General features: G+C 42.8%; 2 protein-coding genes across 3 annotated transcripts in view; one reads left to right on the top strand and one right to left on the bottom strand.

Annotated features, from left to right (window-relative positions):
* Positions 1 to 19,833, top strand: part of LOC122813140 (nmrA-like family domain-containing protein 1) — a 918,981-nt gene that overhangs the window by 144,802 nt on the left and 754,346 nt on the right. The window lies entirely within an intron of this gene.
* The window catches only part of NCF2 (neutrophil cytosolic factor 2), a 612,590-nt gene that overhangs the window by 28,945 nt on the left and 563,812 nt on the right, over positions 1 to 19,833 (bottom strand). Inside the window, exon 14 of the mRNA XM_044085286.1 lies at positions 3,930 to 4,083. Coding sequence (XP_043941221.1) covers positions 3,930 to 4,083 — 154 coding nt within the window. The remainder of the gene's footprint in view (positions 1 to 3,929; positions 4,084 to 19,833) is intronic.

The following is a 19,833-nucleotide window of genomic DNA, read 5'->3' as shown; positions in this document are numbered from 1 at the left end:
TAATGGTGTCTAGGTGCTGTGTTTCAGTTGGTGTCTGTAATAAAGTTGTTGAGTTGAAATGTAGTGTAGGGTGCCAAATCGGAGGATCTAAAGGCATAATTTGAAAAAAGATGCTTAGAAGAGAAAGTCTGACATATTTTACTGGTATTACTGCTTTGAAATATGCTGTGGCATCCAATAAATTAACCTGATAAATATTCATACATATTTCATTTTCTTGAAAGAGCAATATTTTCTATATACTACCAGTCAAAAGGGGAGATGACACATGCTGACCTGATGTGCACTCTGTTATAGTGTCCTACAGATGTTTGTGTGCATGTGTGTGTGTGTGTGTGTGTGTGTGGGGGGGGCAGAGTGATATTTTTCTCATACCACAGATCATGCATAATTAATGGCTAGGAGGTTACAGCTTCAGAAACTGATGCAATTTCCCTTTCTCCAGCACACAGTGTACAGTTTTCTGTCACTAAGTTGATAAAGTTTGTCAGTCAACAAAGAGATAGGGAGATAGAGTGATAGATAGCTAGATAGATAGATAGATAGATAGATAGATAGATAGATAGATAGATAGATAGGGTCTATATCACATCATTCAACTTGTATAAGTTCGAACGATGTAATATCGAACCCAGAAGTCCAATAGCGAAGCCACGGCACATCAATTTTTTTCCCCAGGGAAAAAAAATCAGTGGGCCGTTTTCGGGGCTTTGCTATTTCCTCCACTGTGGTGCGATCTCGAAGTTTGTATATTTAAGCAGGGAGTGGGGTGAGGGGTGAAGCCCCCCACTTTAGTTTTAGTTTAAAGGTTTTTTTTCTTGTTAGGGAACAGCGATTTTTTTTCCCTGGGACCCATGAGATGGACAATAGCTGGAAAAGTTCACCATCCAGTAGACTGAGGTTTTACTGAAGGCCTACCACACATGACACATGTATACTTGCCAATATCAATGCGAAGAAGCCTTTTCAGTCCAGATGTGGTGAAGGGGGCAGTTTCTCCTGAGACACAATAGGCAGATTCTTTTGTTGTAAGAGTGCAGTACCAGTATTGATTTATGAAGTCCAGATGATGCAGCAACTTCATAAATGAATGTCAGTGCTGCATTTGTGGTCACAATTGAAATGCTGAGTGTGTGACAGTAACTGTAGCAAATTGCTTGTTACAGTTAAAGGAATGCAGAGAAGCTTTCTTTTTGGTATCTAGCTTAGAGAAGAATTTTCTTTTTAATTTAAGGGGGCTGAAGTTTGGGGGGCTACATAGGGCATCAGATGGTCCAGCCACTATTCTGTGTGGCAGGTAGTGGCACAGGACATTTATGCTGTGGGTGGCTATAACAGAGGTCTATAATAAAGTGTAGTGAAGGGAAACTTATATGATATTGCGTGCCATGGTCAAGGCATTAGACATTGCCAAGGACGTGTTCACCATAAGAGGGGGACCACCAACACAGATGCATCTCACAGATGTGGAGGAGCTTCTAGTGTCCCTCTTTACAGACTGAGAGCAGACCCTCATACATGGGTGGTAGCCTGGATGTGGGAGCTGAATTGATAATGACTGGATGAGCATCTGTTGGGGATGCACAAAGACAGTATTAGCTGTTACACTGTCATGTTGTACAGTCCACTGTGTGAGTCAGGATTTATGCAGCAAGAGTTTTCTGATCATCGGTCCTCGTGGAACTTCTGGTCAGCAACTGTAACCCCCTACAGAAGAAAGTTGCAGTTATTCATACTGTATCCACAGACTGTATCATCTACCAGTATAAATGCTATAGTGTGTGTGGTGGTGGCCATTTATTTTAGTGCTGACACAGGTATCTTGCTTTATGCTTTTGCATGTTTTACTCGTGGGGGGGGGGGTATCACAATGGGACACCTCATGCCTGATGTCAGCAGGTCACCTGCGGCAGATGATGATGGCAACATGCACCTGGCATAGTCTGGTGGCATAGTGGCACTGTGAGCAGTCCTAACATGGGAGGGCTCACACACATGCCTTACATATGATGGGCCTGTGCAGGGACAGACCCAAATATGCTGAGTTACATGGGCTTTATGTAATGGTGTCTTGGTCCCTCTCATATGAGGAGCCTGTGCAGGGACAGACCCAAACACGCTGAGTTACATAGGCTTTATGTAATAGTGTCTTGGTGCCTCACATATGAGGAGCCCATTCAGGGACAGACCCAAACACCAGCTGAGTTACATAGGATTTATGTAATGGTGTCTTGGTGTCTCACATATGAGGAGCCTGTGCATGCACAGATCCAAACACCAGCTGAGTTACATAGGCTTTATGTAATGGTGTCTTAGTCCCTCACATATGAGGAGCCTGTGCAGGGACAGACCCAAACACCAGCTGAGTTACATGGACTTTATGTAATGGTGTCTAGGTGCTGTGTTTCAGTTGGTGTCTGTAATAAAGTTGTTGAGTTGAAATGTAGTGTATGGTGCCAAATTGGAGGATCTAAAGGCATAATTTGAAAAAAGATGCTTAGAAGAGAAAGTCTGACATATTTTACTGGTATTACTGCTTTGAAATATGCTGTGGCATCCAATAAATTAACCTGATAAATATTCATACATATTTCATTTTCTTGAAAGAGCAATATTTTCTATATACTACCAGTCAAAAGGGGAGATGACACATGCTGACCTGATGTGCACTCTGTTATAGTGTCCTACAGATGTTTGTGTGCATGTGTGTGTGTGTGTGTGTGTGTGTGGGGGGGGGCAGAGTGATATTTTGCTCATACCACAGATCATGCATAATTAATGGCTAAGAGGTTACAGCTTCAGAAACTGATGCAATTTCCCTTTCTCCAGCACACAGTGTACAGTTTTCTGTCACTAAGTTGATAAAGTTTGTAACTGACAGTTTTCTGACAAGGAGTGAAATTCAGTGACAAGGAATTTAGGGCAGACACACTCTGTGAGAAGGACATTACCATTAGTTTTTTACTACCAAATGAAGAATTTGAAGTCATTTATGTACTGTTACAGTGGGTTCCGTGGTGGTATGGCCATAGCGTTGTTACCTCACAGCAAGAGGTTCTTCCGTTCGATTCTCGGCTTGGCTTGGGAGTGCCTTCTGTGTGGAGTCTGCATGTCCTCCCCGCGGTTGGGTAGCGTTTGAAAGACATGCGTGCATAAATGGCTGTGCCTTCGTTGAAGGTTGGGTGTCGAGCTGGCACCTCTGCATTTCGTAAAAAATCTACTGCCAATCATTAGCAGACCGGAGTCCCGCTGTGGTGACCCCTTACCGGGAAAAAGCCGAAAGGCAAACAACAACAGTGACATCCTCACATAAATGTACTGTACTACCTTTATACTGGGAGGTTTGCCAGGTTTACATTTAGAAGATATGATGGATGTTTCCGGATTTCATAAGAGATTAGAGATTAGAACAACAGACTTGAGGAAACTTGGAATGTAAACCTCTTTGTCCATGTAAACCTTTTTATTTGCAGAAGCACAAGGGTTGTGTGGAGAGTTCTGTGCATTGAATGAGTGGCAGAAGGAAGAGATGGAACCTCTGAGCAAAACCTAGACAATGTCATTTTGAGATCTAAACAATTCACACCACAAGGCATAAATCAGTGCATACCATGGATTGTGGAGTATAGTTATGTCTTCTTTTTCCACCACCTTTTTAATGCACCTGATACTAGTTTGACAATTTATTTTTTTACAGATATGATCTTAATTTCTACAGACATCTTGGGAGTAGAGAGGTGATCAGAACTGCCAGCGCTGACCAAACATGATTTTCATTGATGCTAATACTGCATGGTATCATAGCTGACCACCAGCTAGCAACATTTTAAATAGTCCCCCTTGCAGAATTATTTCAGTTAGCGCAGCACAGAGGTTTAATGTCACACCGTGTCATTTTGTTTTCTACAAAAGGCCCATTGATATCTTACCTTCTGTAAGAATAACGATGATGTCTCCTTTCTGGAATGAGAGATCTTCTGGTTGTGAACCCTCAAAGCTGTAAAGTGCTACCATCTGCGAGATGAACTTCTCTGTAGCACAGCTATCTGCGTTAATGCCATTTTCAAGAGGCTTGCCATAACCCTAGAGAAGCATAGAAAAGAGTTAGCTTCCTGCAATGTTGTCTGCAGTAGCTGAATAACAAAATAAATGACCAAGCTGCTAGAATGGTACCCTACAATGCAAAGTTCAGGGGATGTGCCTGAACATGTAAAATGAGGGCGACAAGATAATACAGAAGTAATGATTTCACTGTTCTTACGACAACATTTTTGTTCAAGAAGCCATGTCAACTGTCTCATACTTCTCAAGTGTACCTCATTAAGAGGAATGTTCCTCATTCTGAGTCTTAAAAAGTCCATATTCCTCCTTGTTCCACATTAAAACATTCTGGCACACATTCAGTGTTAAGAATTTTTTTAAACTGATATCCAGTGTAAATAATATTGAATCTTATTAATTCATCAAAATAAATGTTTATAAGTGTAAAGTAACACATTTTAACTATCCTGTGAGCTTCCTAGTTGACGTTATTAGGAATTTGTTAGTAAGTGTTCCACATTTTGGCCATTTGTTCCACATTTCGAATGGAAGTGTTTTACAATGTGGACATGGAAGGTTGAGAGACATGTCCTGTCCTACGGTGGTGCTACGTAATTGTTAAATAGCTAGTGAGCACAAAAATACTACTAAATATCCACTGATGCCTTCCCTATCACTGACAGGCAAACTAAGAACTGCTGTGAGACCTTCACCATGAAGGCCACGTAACAGTCCTACCATCTCCTTTAGGACTGTGTGGCAGCACACTGTGTCTGGATCATGCTGTTGTGCATCTCTGCATTAATGTCCAATGACATCTGCATATCAAGTGGCAAATGTGATGTATTTTTAACTCCACAAGACCAGTTTGACGGCTCCTCTACCTGCAGCCAGTCAGCTTATTCATTCCATATGGGAGAGTCATTTAGCCCTAGGCTACGTGAGAAACCTACAGCCCATTTATTCCTGCCTGGGTAGCCTGGCTAGCCCAGCTGGACCATTCATTTATCAACAGTGAGAGTCTGTGATTAAGAAGTGGGCCAGCTTGTTGGTCCAGCAGTGAGACTGTCCAGCAGTGTTGTTTACCTTTCTGTAATGGAGCCCTCCCTTGATGCTTGTCATAGAAACACACCTTTTTTGGATGTGTGCACATACAACATGGCAACATGTGCTTAGAGGCTTGTGCTGCACTGGTACAATACCCAGTGCTCCCACTAGATGTCACCCAAGTGGCAAGCCAGAGCATCTAAGGTCCCTCCCTCCCAAGGGTTTGCATTTAAGGGACAGTAGCATGGTCTGCCTTTGTGTAGAGGGATGACTATTCCAGTCCTGCATTCCTCAGGGATGAATCATGTATGAAGGTTATGGTTGTATACAGATTCTAGTGGAAGTGAGAGGTCATCTTTCAGGCTATTTAGAAGGCATCCTGGGATATTTTCAGGATTCACTGATGCAGTGTTTTTAGTTCTGGATAGTGCAGTGCGGACCTGCTCATTAGTAATAGTCAGGGGAGAAATGGTAGAGGGTATTTCCTGGGGGAATCTGGGGGTGATAGGGGAGTGAAATAAATTTATTGAACAGCAAATTTGTTATAACTCTTCCCTTATCTCTAGGGAACAGGTCATCATTGCCCTCTCAAAGGCAAAAAATACAACCTCCATGGGACCCAATAACATCCCAGGCTGCATCCAGCATGAATTTGCAGCACCATTAGGCACCCTATTCAACCAAAGCCTGAGTACTGGCTTTGTCCCAGCTGAGTGGAGGACAAGCACTGTCATCCCTTTACACAAAGGTGGAGCATCCACTGATCCGATAAATTATAGACCCATCAGACTAACTAGCCTGATCTGCAAGATCATGGAATGGATTATGATGGACCTCGTTAACAGGGACATTGGCAACCTCCAAACACATGACCCCACACAGTTTGGCTTTGTCAAGGGAAGGTCATGTCTGTTAAATCTGGTCGACGTCTTTAAGACAGTCACCAAAATTATGGTTGAGGGTAAGATGGTGCACACCGCCTACTTTGACCTGGCCAAAGCCTTTGACACTATTCCCCACTTGGGCATAATAGATAAACTCCTTCTGTGTTAGAGGGGAGCCTTTCAGCTTATCAGTGTGAGTGGTACTCACTAGGTAGCCTATCTACCACAAGAGGAGTGGTTTCTGGCTCTGAAATTGTAGTTTATTGGCCGTTTGGGCAGTTTTTCTATCCTTTTCAACTTCCTGCTTTAAAAGCTTGTGTTTGCACAGGTTTGTGCTTGTTTAAGCTCCGCAGATCCAGTTTTGGCATCCTGCAGACTACAAGAGCAACAGAATGGAGAAAGAGAGACTATAAGTACCTCCATTTTGTTTTTTCCTGATTATACTGTGTTGTACACTTGATTTTAAGTTTTTTTTCATTTAACTGCTTTTATTTTAACTGTATTTGCTTTATTATTGATACACACTCAAGTGTGTTAGCTTGCACTGCATTTAAAGTGATTTTATTATTGTTGTAACTGTTTTTTCTGAAATAAAAACAAAAAAAAGTTCTAAGCTTGTTTCCCACCTTCATACCTCTCAGCCTGGAATCATCAAAAATCTGGACAAGGCCCATGAAAAATAGGTACAAATCTGCATGCTGATTAACATAAAATTTGCATACACAATTATGTAACCCCGCCCACTCCAATGGAATTATGGGACACCAGCTTTCAAATGCATACTGAACAGACAAGCAAAATATGGCACCAGAGTCCCCCTGCAGCCATTCCAATGTCCCATTACCTGTGTATTTCGCCCCATTTACCATAAACACTAATGTGCATACTGCTTTACTAATATAATGATTATTTGGATTTTATTTTTACATTTTATAGCCCAATGCACAACCAATAAACATCTGCTAAACAAAGCAACACTCTCACAACGAAAATAGACTTGGCATTAAAACTTCTCTCTCTATTGCAGTTTAGTTTCATGTGTTTCAGTGTTTAAATTATGATCATTCATAAATTCATAGCTTGTATTTCAAATTCTTGTGTGGTATGTGTCTGTAGGTCTGAGTGGTTACTCAGAAACTAATTATTAACTGATAAATAATACAGCCATTTCAAAAGTCAATGACTGCCACAAAACAGACTGTTAATATTACAACTAAGTGTATAATCAAACTACAAATGGAAAGGAAAAACATTTGGCTTATCACATACTTGTATGATGACTCATGGGAATGCACATTTTAGTAAGTGCTCACATTTATCTGTACCAAGTGTAAAGCAGTATAGCAAATTCAGATAGAGTATAAATATTAACATAACAGCAACAATATAGAATTTAATATAAAAGGAGCCCTATAAATGTGATCCTGAGTGGTTAAATATGAGCTAAATAAAGTCCAACATGACAAAATGATAGCAAAATGATTTCATTTGCAAATAAAATCAAAAATAAAATACATTCATACGCACTCACAAACATGTACAGCTATTTAGATAGACAGACAGCCAGATAGATATTGATATATAACTATCTTGGTTTCTCAAATAGTGTTTATTAAGACAGCATCTAAATTCATAGGTTCATAGGTAGATACTAGGCTATCTGCCCTAGGGCATTTATAAGCCTAGCCAGAGTGTATTTGGTTTCCGCCTCCCTATTAGATTAGCCTACTGTGCCTCTGTAAGGTAGGTCACAGAAGGTACCCTTTTAAGATTAGTTTACTGTGCCTCTGTCTAGCAGGGACACAGAAGAGATCCCAGGGGTGAATTTGCAATTTCCCATCCACGCGTCCAGATTTTGCTTGAAGAGGGTCAGCGAGGGGCTATGTCTAACATGAATTGGGATTCTATTCCAGAGTGAGGGGAGCCTCTGGGAAATGAATCTGTCCCTCCAGCATGTCCTATTTATTTTTGTGCTGAGGTTTAGGTCCCTGGAGTGTGTAGCTCTAAGGGACTTGGATTTTTTCAGGTGGAGCATGTCCATTAATTCTGGGTTTGACATGGCTTTGTACATCAGGCATAGATTGCCTCTGAGTAGGTGGTAAACAACTGAGTAGAGCTGGAGTTTCTTTAGTCGAGCTGCATAGGACATCTGTTTGTAGCCCATGATCCTCTTGGTGAGGTACTTTTGGGGTCTCTTCAGTTGCTGCAGATGTCGGGTAAGGGGCATTGTATTCAATTATGGGCCTGATGAGTGACAAGTAGAGGGGCACAATGACCTCTCTTGATCTAGATGTGAACCATTTCGTGATAAGGTGGGCTATATAGAAGGTCTTTCTAACCACTTTGGCAACGTGATTATCAAAGGAGAGATTACTATCTACGTTGGTCCCCAAATCTCTAATTACTTCTTCCATACTTAATGGATTACCACTTATGTGGTAATTTGTGGGCACCTTGTTTTTCCCAAAGGGGATGACTATGCACTTTTTAGCATTTAGCTTGAGGCCGTGGCTCTGGCACCAAGCATCCGTCTCTGTGAGACCCCTTTTGGAGGATGCTTGTGTCAGCTGGAGATTCGATTATGGCCCCCAGTTTGCAGTCATCTACGAACTTTGTCAACCATAATCCCCCCGAGTTAGCCTGAACCTCAGAGAAGTATATACTGAACAAGAGAGGTCCCAGAACTGAGCCCTGTGGGACGCCACTTGTAACTGGTTTGGATTCGGACATGGCACCTGCGATTCTGACCATGTGGGTTCTATCTCTGAGCCAGTTTGCAACCCATCTTGTGATATAGGGGTTGATATTTAAGCCGGTAAGCTTATTTATGATGCCCGAGTGGGGTATTGCGTTGAAGTTTTTGCGAGGTCCAGGTAGGCTGTGTGGACTACCTTGCCCTCATCTATGGCTTTGGTAACTGTTTCAAAGAAATCAACTAGGTTTAAGAGGCAAGATCTGCCCTTAACAAAGCCGAATTGGGTAGGGTCCAGTGTTTGGAGGCTCCCAATTTCTTTGTTTATGAGTTCCATGATAATATGCTCCATAGCTTTACAGACCAGACAAGTCAGGCTTATGGGGCGATAGTTTCCGGGGTCCGTTGTGGCACCACCTTTGTGGAGTGGGACCACTGTAGCTGTACACCATTCTTTGGGTACATATCCTGTAGTAAGGCTAAGTTTGAACAGTGACTTAATGTGAGGGTTCAGTTCTTCTTGGAGCTCGTGTAAGACACAGCCTGGGACACCGTCCGGTCCCATAGATGCTGTGTTTTTTGCTTTGGAGAGGGCAGTTTTCACCTGTGCATCTGTGATGTCAGGGAGGTTACATTCAGTTGGGATAGGCATTTGCTCCTTTGGGGGGAAAGGGGGGGAGAAGTTTGTGCTGAATCTGTCTGCCAGGATGTTGGCTATGTCTGTAGGTTCGGTATATTTTGTACTGTTATGCAACAATTCAGAGCATATCTGGGAGTTTCCGCCCATGTTCCTGACATAACTAAAGAAGGCCTTGTGATTATCTTTAGTGTCTAGGGCATAAGTCCTATTAAGCCCATAAATAAATTAATGAGACATGTAGTATGTGTTCTGTACAAATCTATGAAATGAATGAAGATATCTGTCATGACAAGAAAGGAAATGAACTGCTATTTGAGCATTAAAAAGGATTTTAGCACCTGGTCACAGTGGAATGCATTAGTTACATGTTAAAACAAGCAGCTGCTGTCTTTTCGAGGCAGACAAAATGTTTCAATGTTCCTCTTAACATTCTTAAACTACTTAATTGGTCTGATAAATAATTTTACAATCTGGATGGGAATGTCTACTATGCACTACACAAGGTATAGACATAAGCTCTATACTTGTCAGGACTCCTGGTTCTGTGCAACTGAGAATAGCACTTAATTCTGGGGAATCTGTTATCAAAATTACCTACTGACTTTTTCTAGAAATCCCTCAAGGGTCTCCATGAAGTGCCAGTGGAGCAGTCATATTTTCTATACACTGACAAAGCACTGTAGTCCTTCAAAGGTTGACAAAAGAAAAAAAAAAGAAGAGGATGATCCCTGAAACTTTTATAGCACAAACTGCTCAGAGTGGAACCCATTTTGACCTCTTCCACAGAAGATCAAGGAAACCATTTCTATTAGATCAGTAACTGTGTCAGTTGCTGCCCTATGCAATCAATCAGATGACAGTCATCCAAAAGGATTTGAGGACAAAAAAATAGTGGGCTTCCCAAAAAGCCCCAAAAATGTCATTCAACATAGATCTGGGGACAATGGGATCCAAAAAGAAAAGAACCCTTAAGTAGTATACTTTAAAATGATACTTCTTTCAGAAACTGCTGTAAAAAGCGATACTTGCTCTTTGCTACAGAGTCTAATGCACACACATATACACGCACACAAACACACACACAGGTCCACACATTTGCTCTTTGCTACAGTTTCTAATGCACACACACACATACACGCACACAAACACACACACTACCATTTCACGTTCCTTACTTCTTAAAAATAAATCCATCCAAGAGCGAAAACAACAGCCAGCGAGCGATAATCTAGCCAGGCGAGCCTTCTAAATAAATCCTAACTCCAGAAACAGCGAGCGATAATGCATCCAGCCAGAGCCTTTTAAATAAATCCTTTCCCACTCTGGTGAGTGATAACACATCCACAAACACCCAGGCGAGCCTTCTAATAGATTCCACGAACAGCCAGGGCAGGCGAGCCTTCTAACTTTCTGTTCCCGCTCACAAAACATTTACAACAGAGCCGGAAATACGTGCGCGCACTGCACGAGCTCTATTCTGATAGGCTGGTAGCCCTGACAGAGCTGACATCATCGCATGCGATGATGTCAGCTCACAGAGTGAAAAATAAAAAAAAACAAAGCGAAGAAAAGAAAAAAAAATCGGAAATGAAGGGGAGCCACTCGGGAATCGTGGCACCCCATTATTTGGACCCCAAAACTCGGTAAAAAACGAGTAATTTGGGACAGTTGGGAGCTATGCCCACCTTTCCTATTACTAGAGAAGTCCAGATACAGATTTGCTGTATCCAGGACTGTATTGTATGTTTCTGACTTTCCCGGACATTTTTGTGTTAAAGGGTAGCCTTCCAGCTTATCAGTGGGAGTGGTAAGCACTAGGTAGCCTATCTCTCACAAAAGGAGTGGTTTCTGGCTCTGAAATTGTAGTTTATTGGCTGTTTGGGCAGTGTTTCTATCCTTTTCAACTTTCTGCTTTAAAAGGCCGTGTTTGCATGGGTGTGTGCTTGTTTAAGCTCTGCGGATCAAGTTTTGGTGTCCTGCAGAATACAAGAGCAACAGAAAGGAGAAAGAGATATTTTAAGTATCTCCATTTTGTTCTTCCTGATTATACTGCATTGTGCCCTTGATTTTAAGTCATTTTTTTTTTCATTTAACTACTTTTATTTTAACTGTATTTGCTTTATTATTGCTACAGACTCAAGTGTGTTAGCTTGCACTGCATTTAAAGTGATTTTATTACTGTTTTAACTGTTTCTTTCTACAAAAAAAGTTCTAAGCTTGTTTCCTGCCTTTTCTGTTACTAGAGTAGTCCAGATACAGATTTGCTGTATCCAGGACTGCATTGTAAGTTTCTGAGTTCCCCAGGCCTTTCTGTGTTAGAGGGTAGCCTTCCAGTTATCAGTAGGAGTGGTAAGCACTAAGTAGCCTATCTAGCACAAGAGGAGTGGTTTCTGGCTCTGAAATTGTAGTTTATTGGCCATTTCAGCAGTATTTCTATCCCTTTCAACTTACTGCTTTAAGAGCCCATGTTTGTGCCGGTTTGCACTTGTTTGCGTGCAGCGCCGCTAAGCTGGGGTAAACCATTACCGGTGCCAGAAAGCCTGCTCTTCAATTTGTCCCGTAGATCTTGCTAGTTCTCTCCTCTCTTTCACTTTAATTAAGCTGATTCACCAGGCACTTCATCAGGCTTTTTGTAGTAATTATTGTAGCACATATAGGTGCTATCAGCACTAAATGTCCTATAAGGAAACAGCTCCAATACTTAGTTATGAAGACCATCCCTCCTGGTATGTCTAAAGGTCAGTTCCCTGTGCTTTCTCCTATTAACCTGCTGAACATGGGCATTCTGAGGCAGTGTAGCAACTGCCTCATGTACACAAACAACCCTCTCCTCTTACCTCCCAACACTCAGACTTGTGAGAGATGCACTTATATCTCCAAATTGGAAGCCATGCACTCTCCAGCCAAGACTAGAATAGCTGGTCAAGAGGAGAAGGTCAACACCTGCACCACACCACATGGAACACATAGCCCTCCAGAACACCCATCACAGCTCTCACATAAAAACACAAACCACACACCCACCTTCGCAGAGGCTCTCAATAGAAATCTACCCAAATAGCAGAGACCTCCAAGGCAGAAACACACTTGACCATCCCAACACAGCACAACCCACAAGACACATAGTTCACCTACACAGTGTGCCCCTCAACCTAAGCCCCTAAGGCAAAACAGCTTGCCAAATACACTAATCATAGGTGACACAATAGTGAGGCACACTGACGTCCCACTCACTAGGTTGAATAAGGAGAAATTAACAGTCAGTTATCTATCAGGTGCCAGAATCCGACACATAATACACACACTCAGGCCACTCCACAAAAAGTACAAGTATGACTCTGTCATTGTCTATGTGGGTATGAATAACCTGAGACACACCTCTCTGGGCTACATGAAAAGAGTCATGGTGGTGCTCTCGGATTATGTGCCCCAGGCAAGTATGACCCTAGCCCTCAGCAGCATCCTACCATCACCCAGAATGATACTGCAGAACAAGCAGAAATGATTGACTTTAGCAATTGGCTAAGTTTCTGGTGTCATTCTAAGGGGAGCCAGTATCTGTCTGCCTGGGATGACATGAGTGACAGACCTTGATGCTTTGCCAGAGATGACCTGCATCTGTCACCCCTGGATTTTTGGGTACTGAGTAAGGCTCTTGCCACCCCTATAGTGCCTTTTTAGGGGGTGTTCCAAAGACCAAACTACCATGATAACAGCTATAAATAAATGCAATTTGAGGGTCATGCTGCTCAATGCTAGAAGTCTAAATCTCAAGCTGCACTCACTCGAAGCACTCCTCAAAATGGAGAACATCAACATTTGTGCTGTAACGGAGACCTGGTTTAAAGCAGCAGAAAGCACCCCTGCACTACTAGGGTATAACTCATTCCACACCTTTTGGCTCCAGAACAAGGACCAAAGCTCCAAAGGTGGCAGTGTCTCCATATTCATAAAGGATATGCACACCTCCAGACTGGTAGCCCAGCATAATGCATCTGAGATACTTCAGGTACAGCTAACATTGGGTAAGACGGTGATTCATGTTGTAGCCTGCTACAGGTCCCCAGCCATGTCTCAAGATGCTCAATCCACATTCCTAAGGATCCTGGAATCTATTATGGTCCAACCAAACACTCACATACCGGGTGACTTTAACTTTCTCCTCCATCAACTGGGAAAACTACTCATGCACCAATACACTGGTCCAATGCTTCCTGGAATTCATCAGTTCCAATGCCCTGGACCAGCTCATTCTTACTCCTGCTACAGGAAGCAGCATCCTTGACCTGGTTATTACTAACATGGGCAACCGTTGCTCTACACCAATAGTCAGCTCCTCCCTGGTTAGATCCGACCACAAACTAATCACCATAGAAAGCCTCATCTCGCCCACACCCCCACAAAAGTAATCACCATGAAAAACTTCTCCAAAGCTGACTTTGGGCTCCTAAATACAGAGGTGACTAACTTCACGGCACCCATGCCTATGGAAAATAGTTGCATGACTGCTGAATCATACAACAATGAGCTGTACAAACACGTACACAAATGCACGGAACTAGCCATAACCAGCAGAACCAAGACGCTCTCCTCCAAAAGAAGGAAGCCAATCTGGTGGTCCCCTGCCATTAATAAACTCTACAACAAAAGGAAGAGACTGTTGCAGAAAATGGTGAAGTCCCAGGACTGGAAAAACTCCCTTATTAGCCTCAAAAAAAAGTTGAGATCCCTCATCAAAACCTCTAAAGCCAACTATGAAGGCACAATTGTGGCAGGCACTAAAAACAATCACAAAGCCTTCTATAGTTATATCAAGAATCCCCACGGCAATACCCAGATTTGCTCTGAGCTACTGCATGATGGTACCTCCTATACTGAGCTAACAGGTATTGCCAACATACTGGCTGACAGATTCAGTGCCAACTTTACCCCTCTCCCCCCACAAGGACCTTTCATGATACCAGAAGAATGTCAGGCACCCATCATTACTGCAGCACAGGTTAAAGCTGTATTGTCCAAGGCCAAGAAAACAGCTTCCATGGGACCCGACAATATCCCTGGCTGTGTTCTACATGAACTACAAAGTGAACAGGCACCACATCTGTGTGCACTGTTCACACACAGCCTCACCTCTGGCTTTGTCCCTACCGAATGGCGCACTGCTACAGTCATCTCTCTCCATAAAGGGGGAGTGACTACAGACCCTGGGAATTATCATCCCATTAACCTGACGAGTCTGATATGTAAAAGCTATGGAGTGCATCATCATGGACCTAATTAACAAAGATGTAGGGAATCTCCAAACTCTAGATCCCACACAATTTGGTTTTGTTAAAGGTAGATCATGCCTGCTCAACCTGGTTGACTTCTTTTAGGCAGTCACCAGAGCTGTGGATGAGGATAAGGCAGTTCATACAGCCTACCTCGATCTGACCAAGGCCTTTGATACCATACCTCACTTGGGAATTATTGATAAACTCACCAAACTAGGCATCAACCTCTGTATCATTAGGTGGGTTGCAAATTGGCTCACAGATAGAACCCACAACATGAAAGTAGCAGACTCTGAGTCAGACTGCCAATCAGTCATGAGTGCAGTCCCACAGGGATCGGTCTTGGTTCCTCTCTTGTTTGGCATCTACTTCTCAGAAGTCTAGGCCAACACGGAGGGACTCTGGCTGACCAAGTTCACAGACGACTGCAAGCTGGAAGCCATTATAAACTTCCCAAGTGATGCAGACATCCTACAGAAAGGCCTCACTGAGACAAATGACTGGTGTAGTAACCATGGCCTTAAGCTTAATGCCAAAAAATGCATTGTCATCCCCTTTGGGAAAATTCAATTTTTAGAAATTACCACATCGACAGGAGCCCACTGAACACTAAAGGCATTATAAGAGATCTGGGGACACAGGTTGACAGCAACCTCTCCTTCGACCACCACATTGCCACTGTGGTCAGAAAGTCCTTCTATGTGGCACATCTCATTACCAAGGGTGTTGCATCCAGGAAGAAAGAAGTCATCATCTCTCTCTACTCTTCCCTCATTAGGCCAATCATCGAGTATAATGCCCCATTTGGCATGTACCTCACTAGACACCTGCAACAGCTGGAGAGGCCACAGAAGTACCTCACAAAGAGGATCCTAGGCATTAAACACAAGTCCTACATAGACAGACTCAAAAAACTCCAGCTATTCTCTGTGTCATATCATCTACTAAGAGGCGATCTCTGCTTGACTTACAAAGCCATGTCTGACCCAGCTCTGTTAGAAATGTTACATCTAAAGAAATCCCAATCCCTCCATACCACACGCTCCAGAGACCTCAACCTTATTACTACAATCAACAGAACATGCTGGAGGAACAGGTTCATAACTCAGAGACTGCCCATACTCTGAAACAAACTCCGCATACATGTCAATCAGAGCACCTCACTGGCCCTGTTCAAGAGAAATCTTGATGAGTGGATGGTAAATAGAAAGTTCACCCTGGGGATCACTCCAGTAGCTCTACTTGATAGAGGTACTGGTAACTAATGTCGGGTGACACAATGCCAGGGCACATCTATGGGCTAGGCTTGTAAAGGCTCCAGGGCCATTTTCCTAGTACACACCTGTAAACTTATGAACCTAAAAATTAGGCATCTATCCATATGTTATTAGATGGGTAGCAAGCTGGCTTACTGATAGAACCCACCTAATCAAAATAGAGGAAGCCACCTAAAGCAGTAGACCCATAACGAGCAGCGTACCCCAGGGATCGGTCTTGGGGCCTCTGTTATTTGGGATATACTTCTCTGAGGTGCAGGCCAAAACCAGTGGGCTATGGCTGACCAAGTTTGCAGATGACTGCAAGCTGGGTGCGGTCATCAATTCTCCAAGTGATGTGGACGTCCTCCAAGAGGGTCTCACCTAAACAAATGACTGGTGCCAGAAACATGGCCTCTAGCTGAATACCAAAAAATGCATCATCATCCCCTTTGGGGAGAGCGATGTCCCCACATATTATCACATTAATAACAACGTCCTAAATACAAAATCAGTCGTGAGGGATTTGGGCACCCAGGTTGATAGCAACCTGACTTTTGACCACCATGTTGCTTCCACTGTATGGAAAGCTTTCTACATGGCCCACCTCATTAGTAAGGGTATCAAATCCAGGGACAAGGAGGTCATAATATTCTTGTATTTCTCTCTTATAAGGCCAATTATTGAGTGCAATGCCCCCTTCGACATGTACCTCGCAAAACACATGTAGCAGCTGGCGAGACCACATAGGTTCTTCACCAGAAGAATCCAGGGCCTTAAACATCTACCCAAAACAGATAGGCTAAAAGCTCTGTCCCTCTACTCAGTATCATACAGACTCCTCAGAGGTCACCTCTTTCTGGCAACAAAGCAATCTCAGACCCACCTTGATGGGACTGTTGCATATCCACAAGTCAAGCTCCACTCGAGTAGCTCACACGCGTGATCTCAACTTGGTCTGTGACATCAATAGGACTTGTTGGCGGGAAAGATTTGTGTCACAGTGGTATCTACTTCTCTGAAGTACAGGCTAGTCTGTACAGGAAGGTCTTTGGCTAATGAAGTTCGCAGATGACTGCACACTTGGAGCCATAATCAAAACTTCTAACGATGTGGACATCCTACAAAAGGGCCTCACTGAGACAGATGCCTGGTGTCAAAGCCATGGCCTCAAGCTCAATGCTAAAAAGTGCATTGTCATCCCTTTTGGTAAAAACTCTGTACCCATGAACTACCACATAGGCGGTAGTCTACTTAACACCAAAAGTGTGATAAGAGACCTTGGGACACAGGTGGACAGTATTCTCTCCTATTGATAATCACATCACCACAGTAGTCAGGAAATCCTTCTATGTGGCACACCTCATCACAAAAGGTTTCTGATCCAGGAAAAAAGAGGTCATTGTTCCCCTCTACTCATCACTCATTAGACCTCACAAGACATCGACAACAACTGGAAAGGCTGCAGAAATACCTCACAAAAAGGATTACCGGCCTCAAACAGATGCCCTATGCAGACCATCTCAAAAAACTCCAGCTTTACTCCGTTGCATATTGCCTACTCAGAAGCGATCTCTGCCTAACATATAAAGCTGTGTCAAACCCAGAGCTGTTGGACATGCTCCATTTAAAGAAATCCCAATCCCTCAGAGCTACACACTCTAGAGACCTAAACCTTGTCACCACAATAAACAGAACATGCTGGAAGGATAGATTCCTGTCCCAGAGACTTCCCATGCTCTGGAACAAACTACCTATCTATATCAAACAAAGCTCCTCATTAGCACTTTTCAAGAAAAATCCTGATGATTGGATGGGAGATAGGAAATTCACCCCAGGGATCACTTCTGTGGCTCTGCTCGACAGGGGCAGAGGAAAATACTTTTCTTGGGTGGCAAAAGCTAGGGTACCTTAGGCCCTAGGGCCAATAGCCTAGTACCTACCTATGAACCTATGAACCAGAAGAATCCAGGGTCTCAAACATCTACCATACACATATAGGCTAAAAGCCCTGTCTCTCTACTCAGTTTCATACAGACTCCTCAGAGGTGACTTCTGTCTGGCATACAAAGCGGGCCTTGATGGGACTGCTGCATATCCACAAGTCAAGCTCCACATGAGTAACCCACACGTGTGACCTCAGCCTGGCCTGTGACATCAATAGGACTTGTTGCGGGACAGATTTGTGTCCCAGAGACTACCCCATCTGTGGAATAGACTCTTTCTCCATGGCAAGCAGAGTACCTCATTATCCCTTTTCAAACGTAACCTGGATAACTGGATGGGAAACAGAAAATACACCCCTGGGATTCTACCTGTGTCCCTGCTGGACAGGGGTTTGGGTGCTGACTTGTCTAAACATGGGCTAAACTCTTGGCTAGGCTTATAAGGACCTCAGGGCCAATAGCCTAGTAATTTCCTATGATCCTATAATCCTATGAACTCAAAGATTTTAAGCATGTTTCATTCTACAAATTCCACGCAATAACATTTGATATCATTGCCTTCATCAGTCCTGGCTAGTGTAGAAAATCAAAGGAAAAGCTGACTCTTCTGGAAACTTTTTATCCACCAAGTCTCTGTCTCCATTATGATCAACATCCTGCTAACCACTACTGACTGCAGGTCAGTTGCTGTATGTGTCTGCTTATTGTTTATTCTTAAACTATACTGCAATTTACTAAATCACTTTGTACATGTGGTTGCAGAGATATACCCCACACTGATGGCCACCCAATCCAGTCCTAAGTTGATTGGAAGGCTGAGGTGCTATTCTCTGTAAGAAATAAAAGCTTGCTTGTTTTATTCACACACATTTTATTGTTTCTGTGTAGTGCCATGTATTAGGACTATATTACTGGCAAGACAACCCAAATTGTCATTTAATGTGCTGTGCATGTCATCCATATATCTCTCAGCTAAAGGACATTCCATTCCATACTCCAGCCATCCTAACCTGGCTCATATTGAGAATCAAAGTGTTCATATGACTCATTCGTTTTAACACAGCAGTAAAAGAAGGCCTCACTCCTTCCAAAGACTGTCACAGGTGGCCTTCCCTTTGTTCCCTGTCAAAAGTGCAAGATGTGAGTGTAGGTCCCACTGCATACATATATTGTATAAGTTGTACAGACATGTGAGTGTAGGTCCCACTGCATACATATATTGTACAAGTTGTACAGACATGTGAGTGTAGGTCCCACTGCATACATATATTGTACAAGTTGTACAGACATGTGAGTGTAGGTCCCACTGCATACATATATTGTATAAGTTGTACAGACATGTGAGTGTAGGTCCCACTGCATACATATATTGTACAAGTTGTACAGACATGTGAGTGTAGGTCCCACTGCATACATATATTGTATAAGTTGTACAGACATGTGAGTGTAGGTCCCACTGCATACATATATTGTATAAGTTGTACAGACATGTGAGTGTAGGTCCCACTGCATACATATATTGTACAAGTTGTACAGACATGTGAGTGTAGGTCCCACTGCATACATATATTGTATAAGTTGTACAGACATGTGAGTGTAGGTCCCACTGCATACATATATTGTATAAGTTGTACAGACATGTGAGTGTAGGTCCCACTGCATACATATATTGTATAAGTTGTACAGACATGTGAGTGTAGGTCCCACTGCATACATATATTGTATAAGTTGTACAGACATGTGAGTGTAGGTCCCACTGCATACATATATTGTATAAGTTGTACAGACATGTGAGTGTAGGTCCCACTGCATACATATATTGTAAGTTGTACAGACATGTGAGTGTAGGTCCCACTGCATACATATATTGTATAAGTTGTACAGACATGTGAGTGTAGGTCCCACTGCATACATATATTGTATAAGTTGTACAGACATGTGAGTGTAGGTCCCACTGCATACATATATTGTATAAGTTGTACAGACATGTGAGTGTAGGTCCCACTGCATACATATATTGTATAAGTTGTACAGACATGTGAGTGTAGGTCCCA

This window comes from Protopterus annectens, chromosome 10.part0 (genome assembly GCF_019279795.1).
Source record: "Protopterus annectens isolate FY-2018-M chromosome 10.part0, PAN1.0, whole genome shotgun sequence".
Lineage (NCBI taxonomy): Eukaryota > Metazoa > Chordata > Ceratodontiformes > Protopteridae > Protopterus > Protopterus annectens.
Note: the sequence above shows the minus strand (reverse complement) of the source record. Positions and strands in the feature narration are given on the sequence as shown.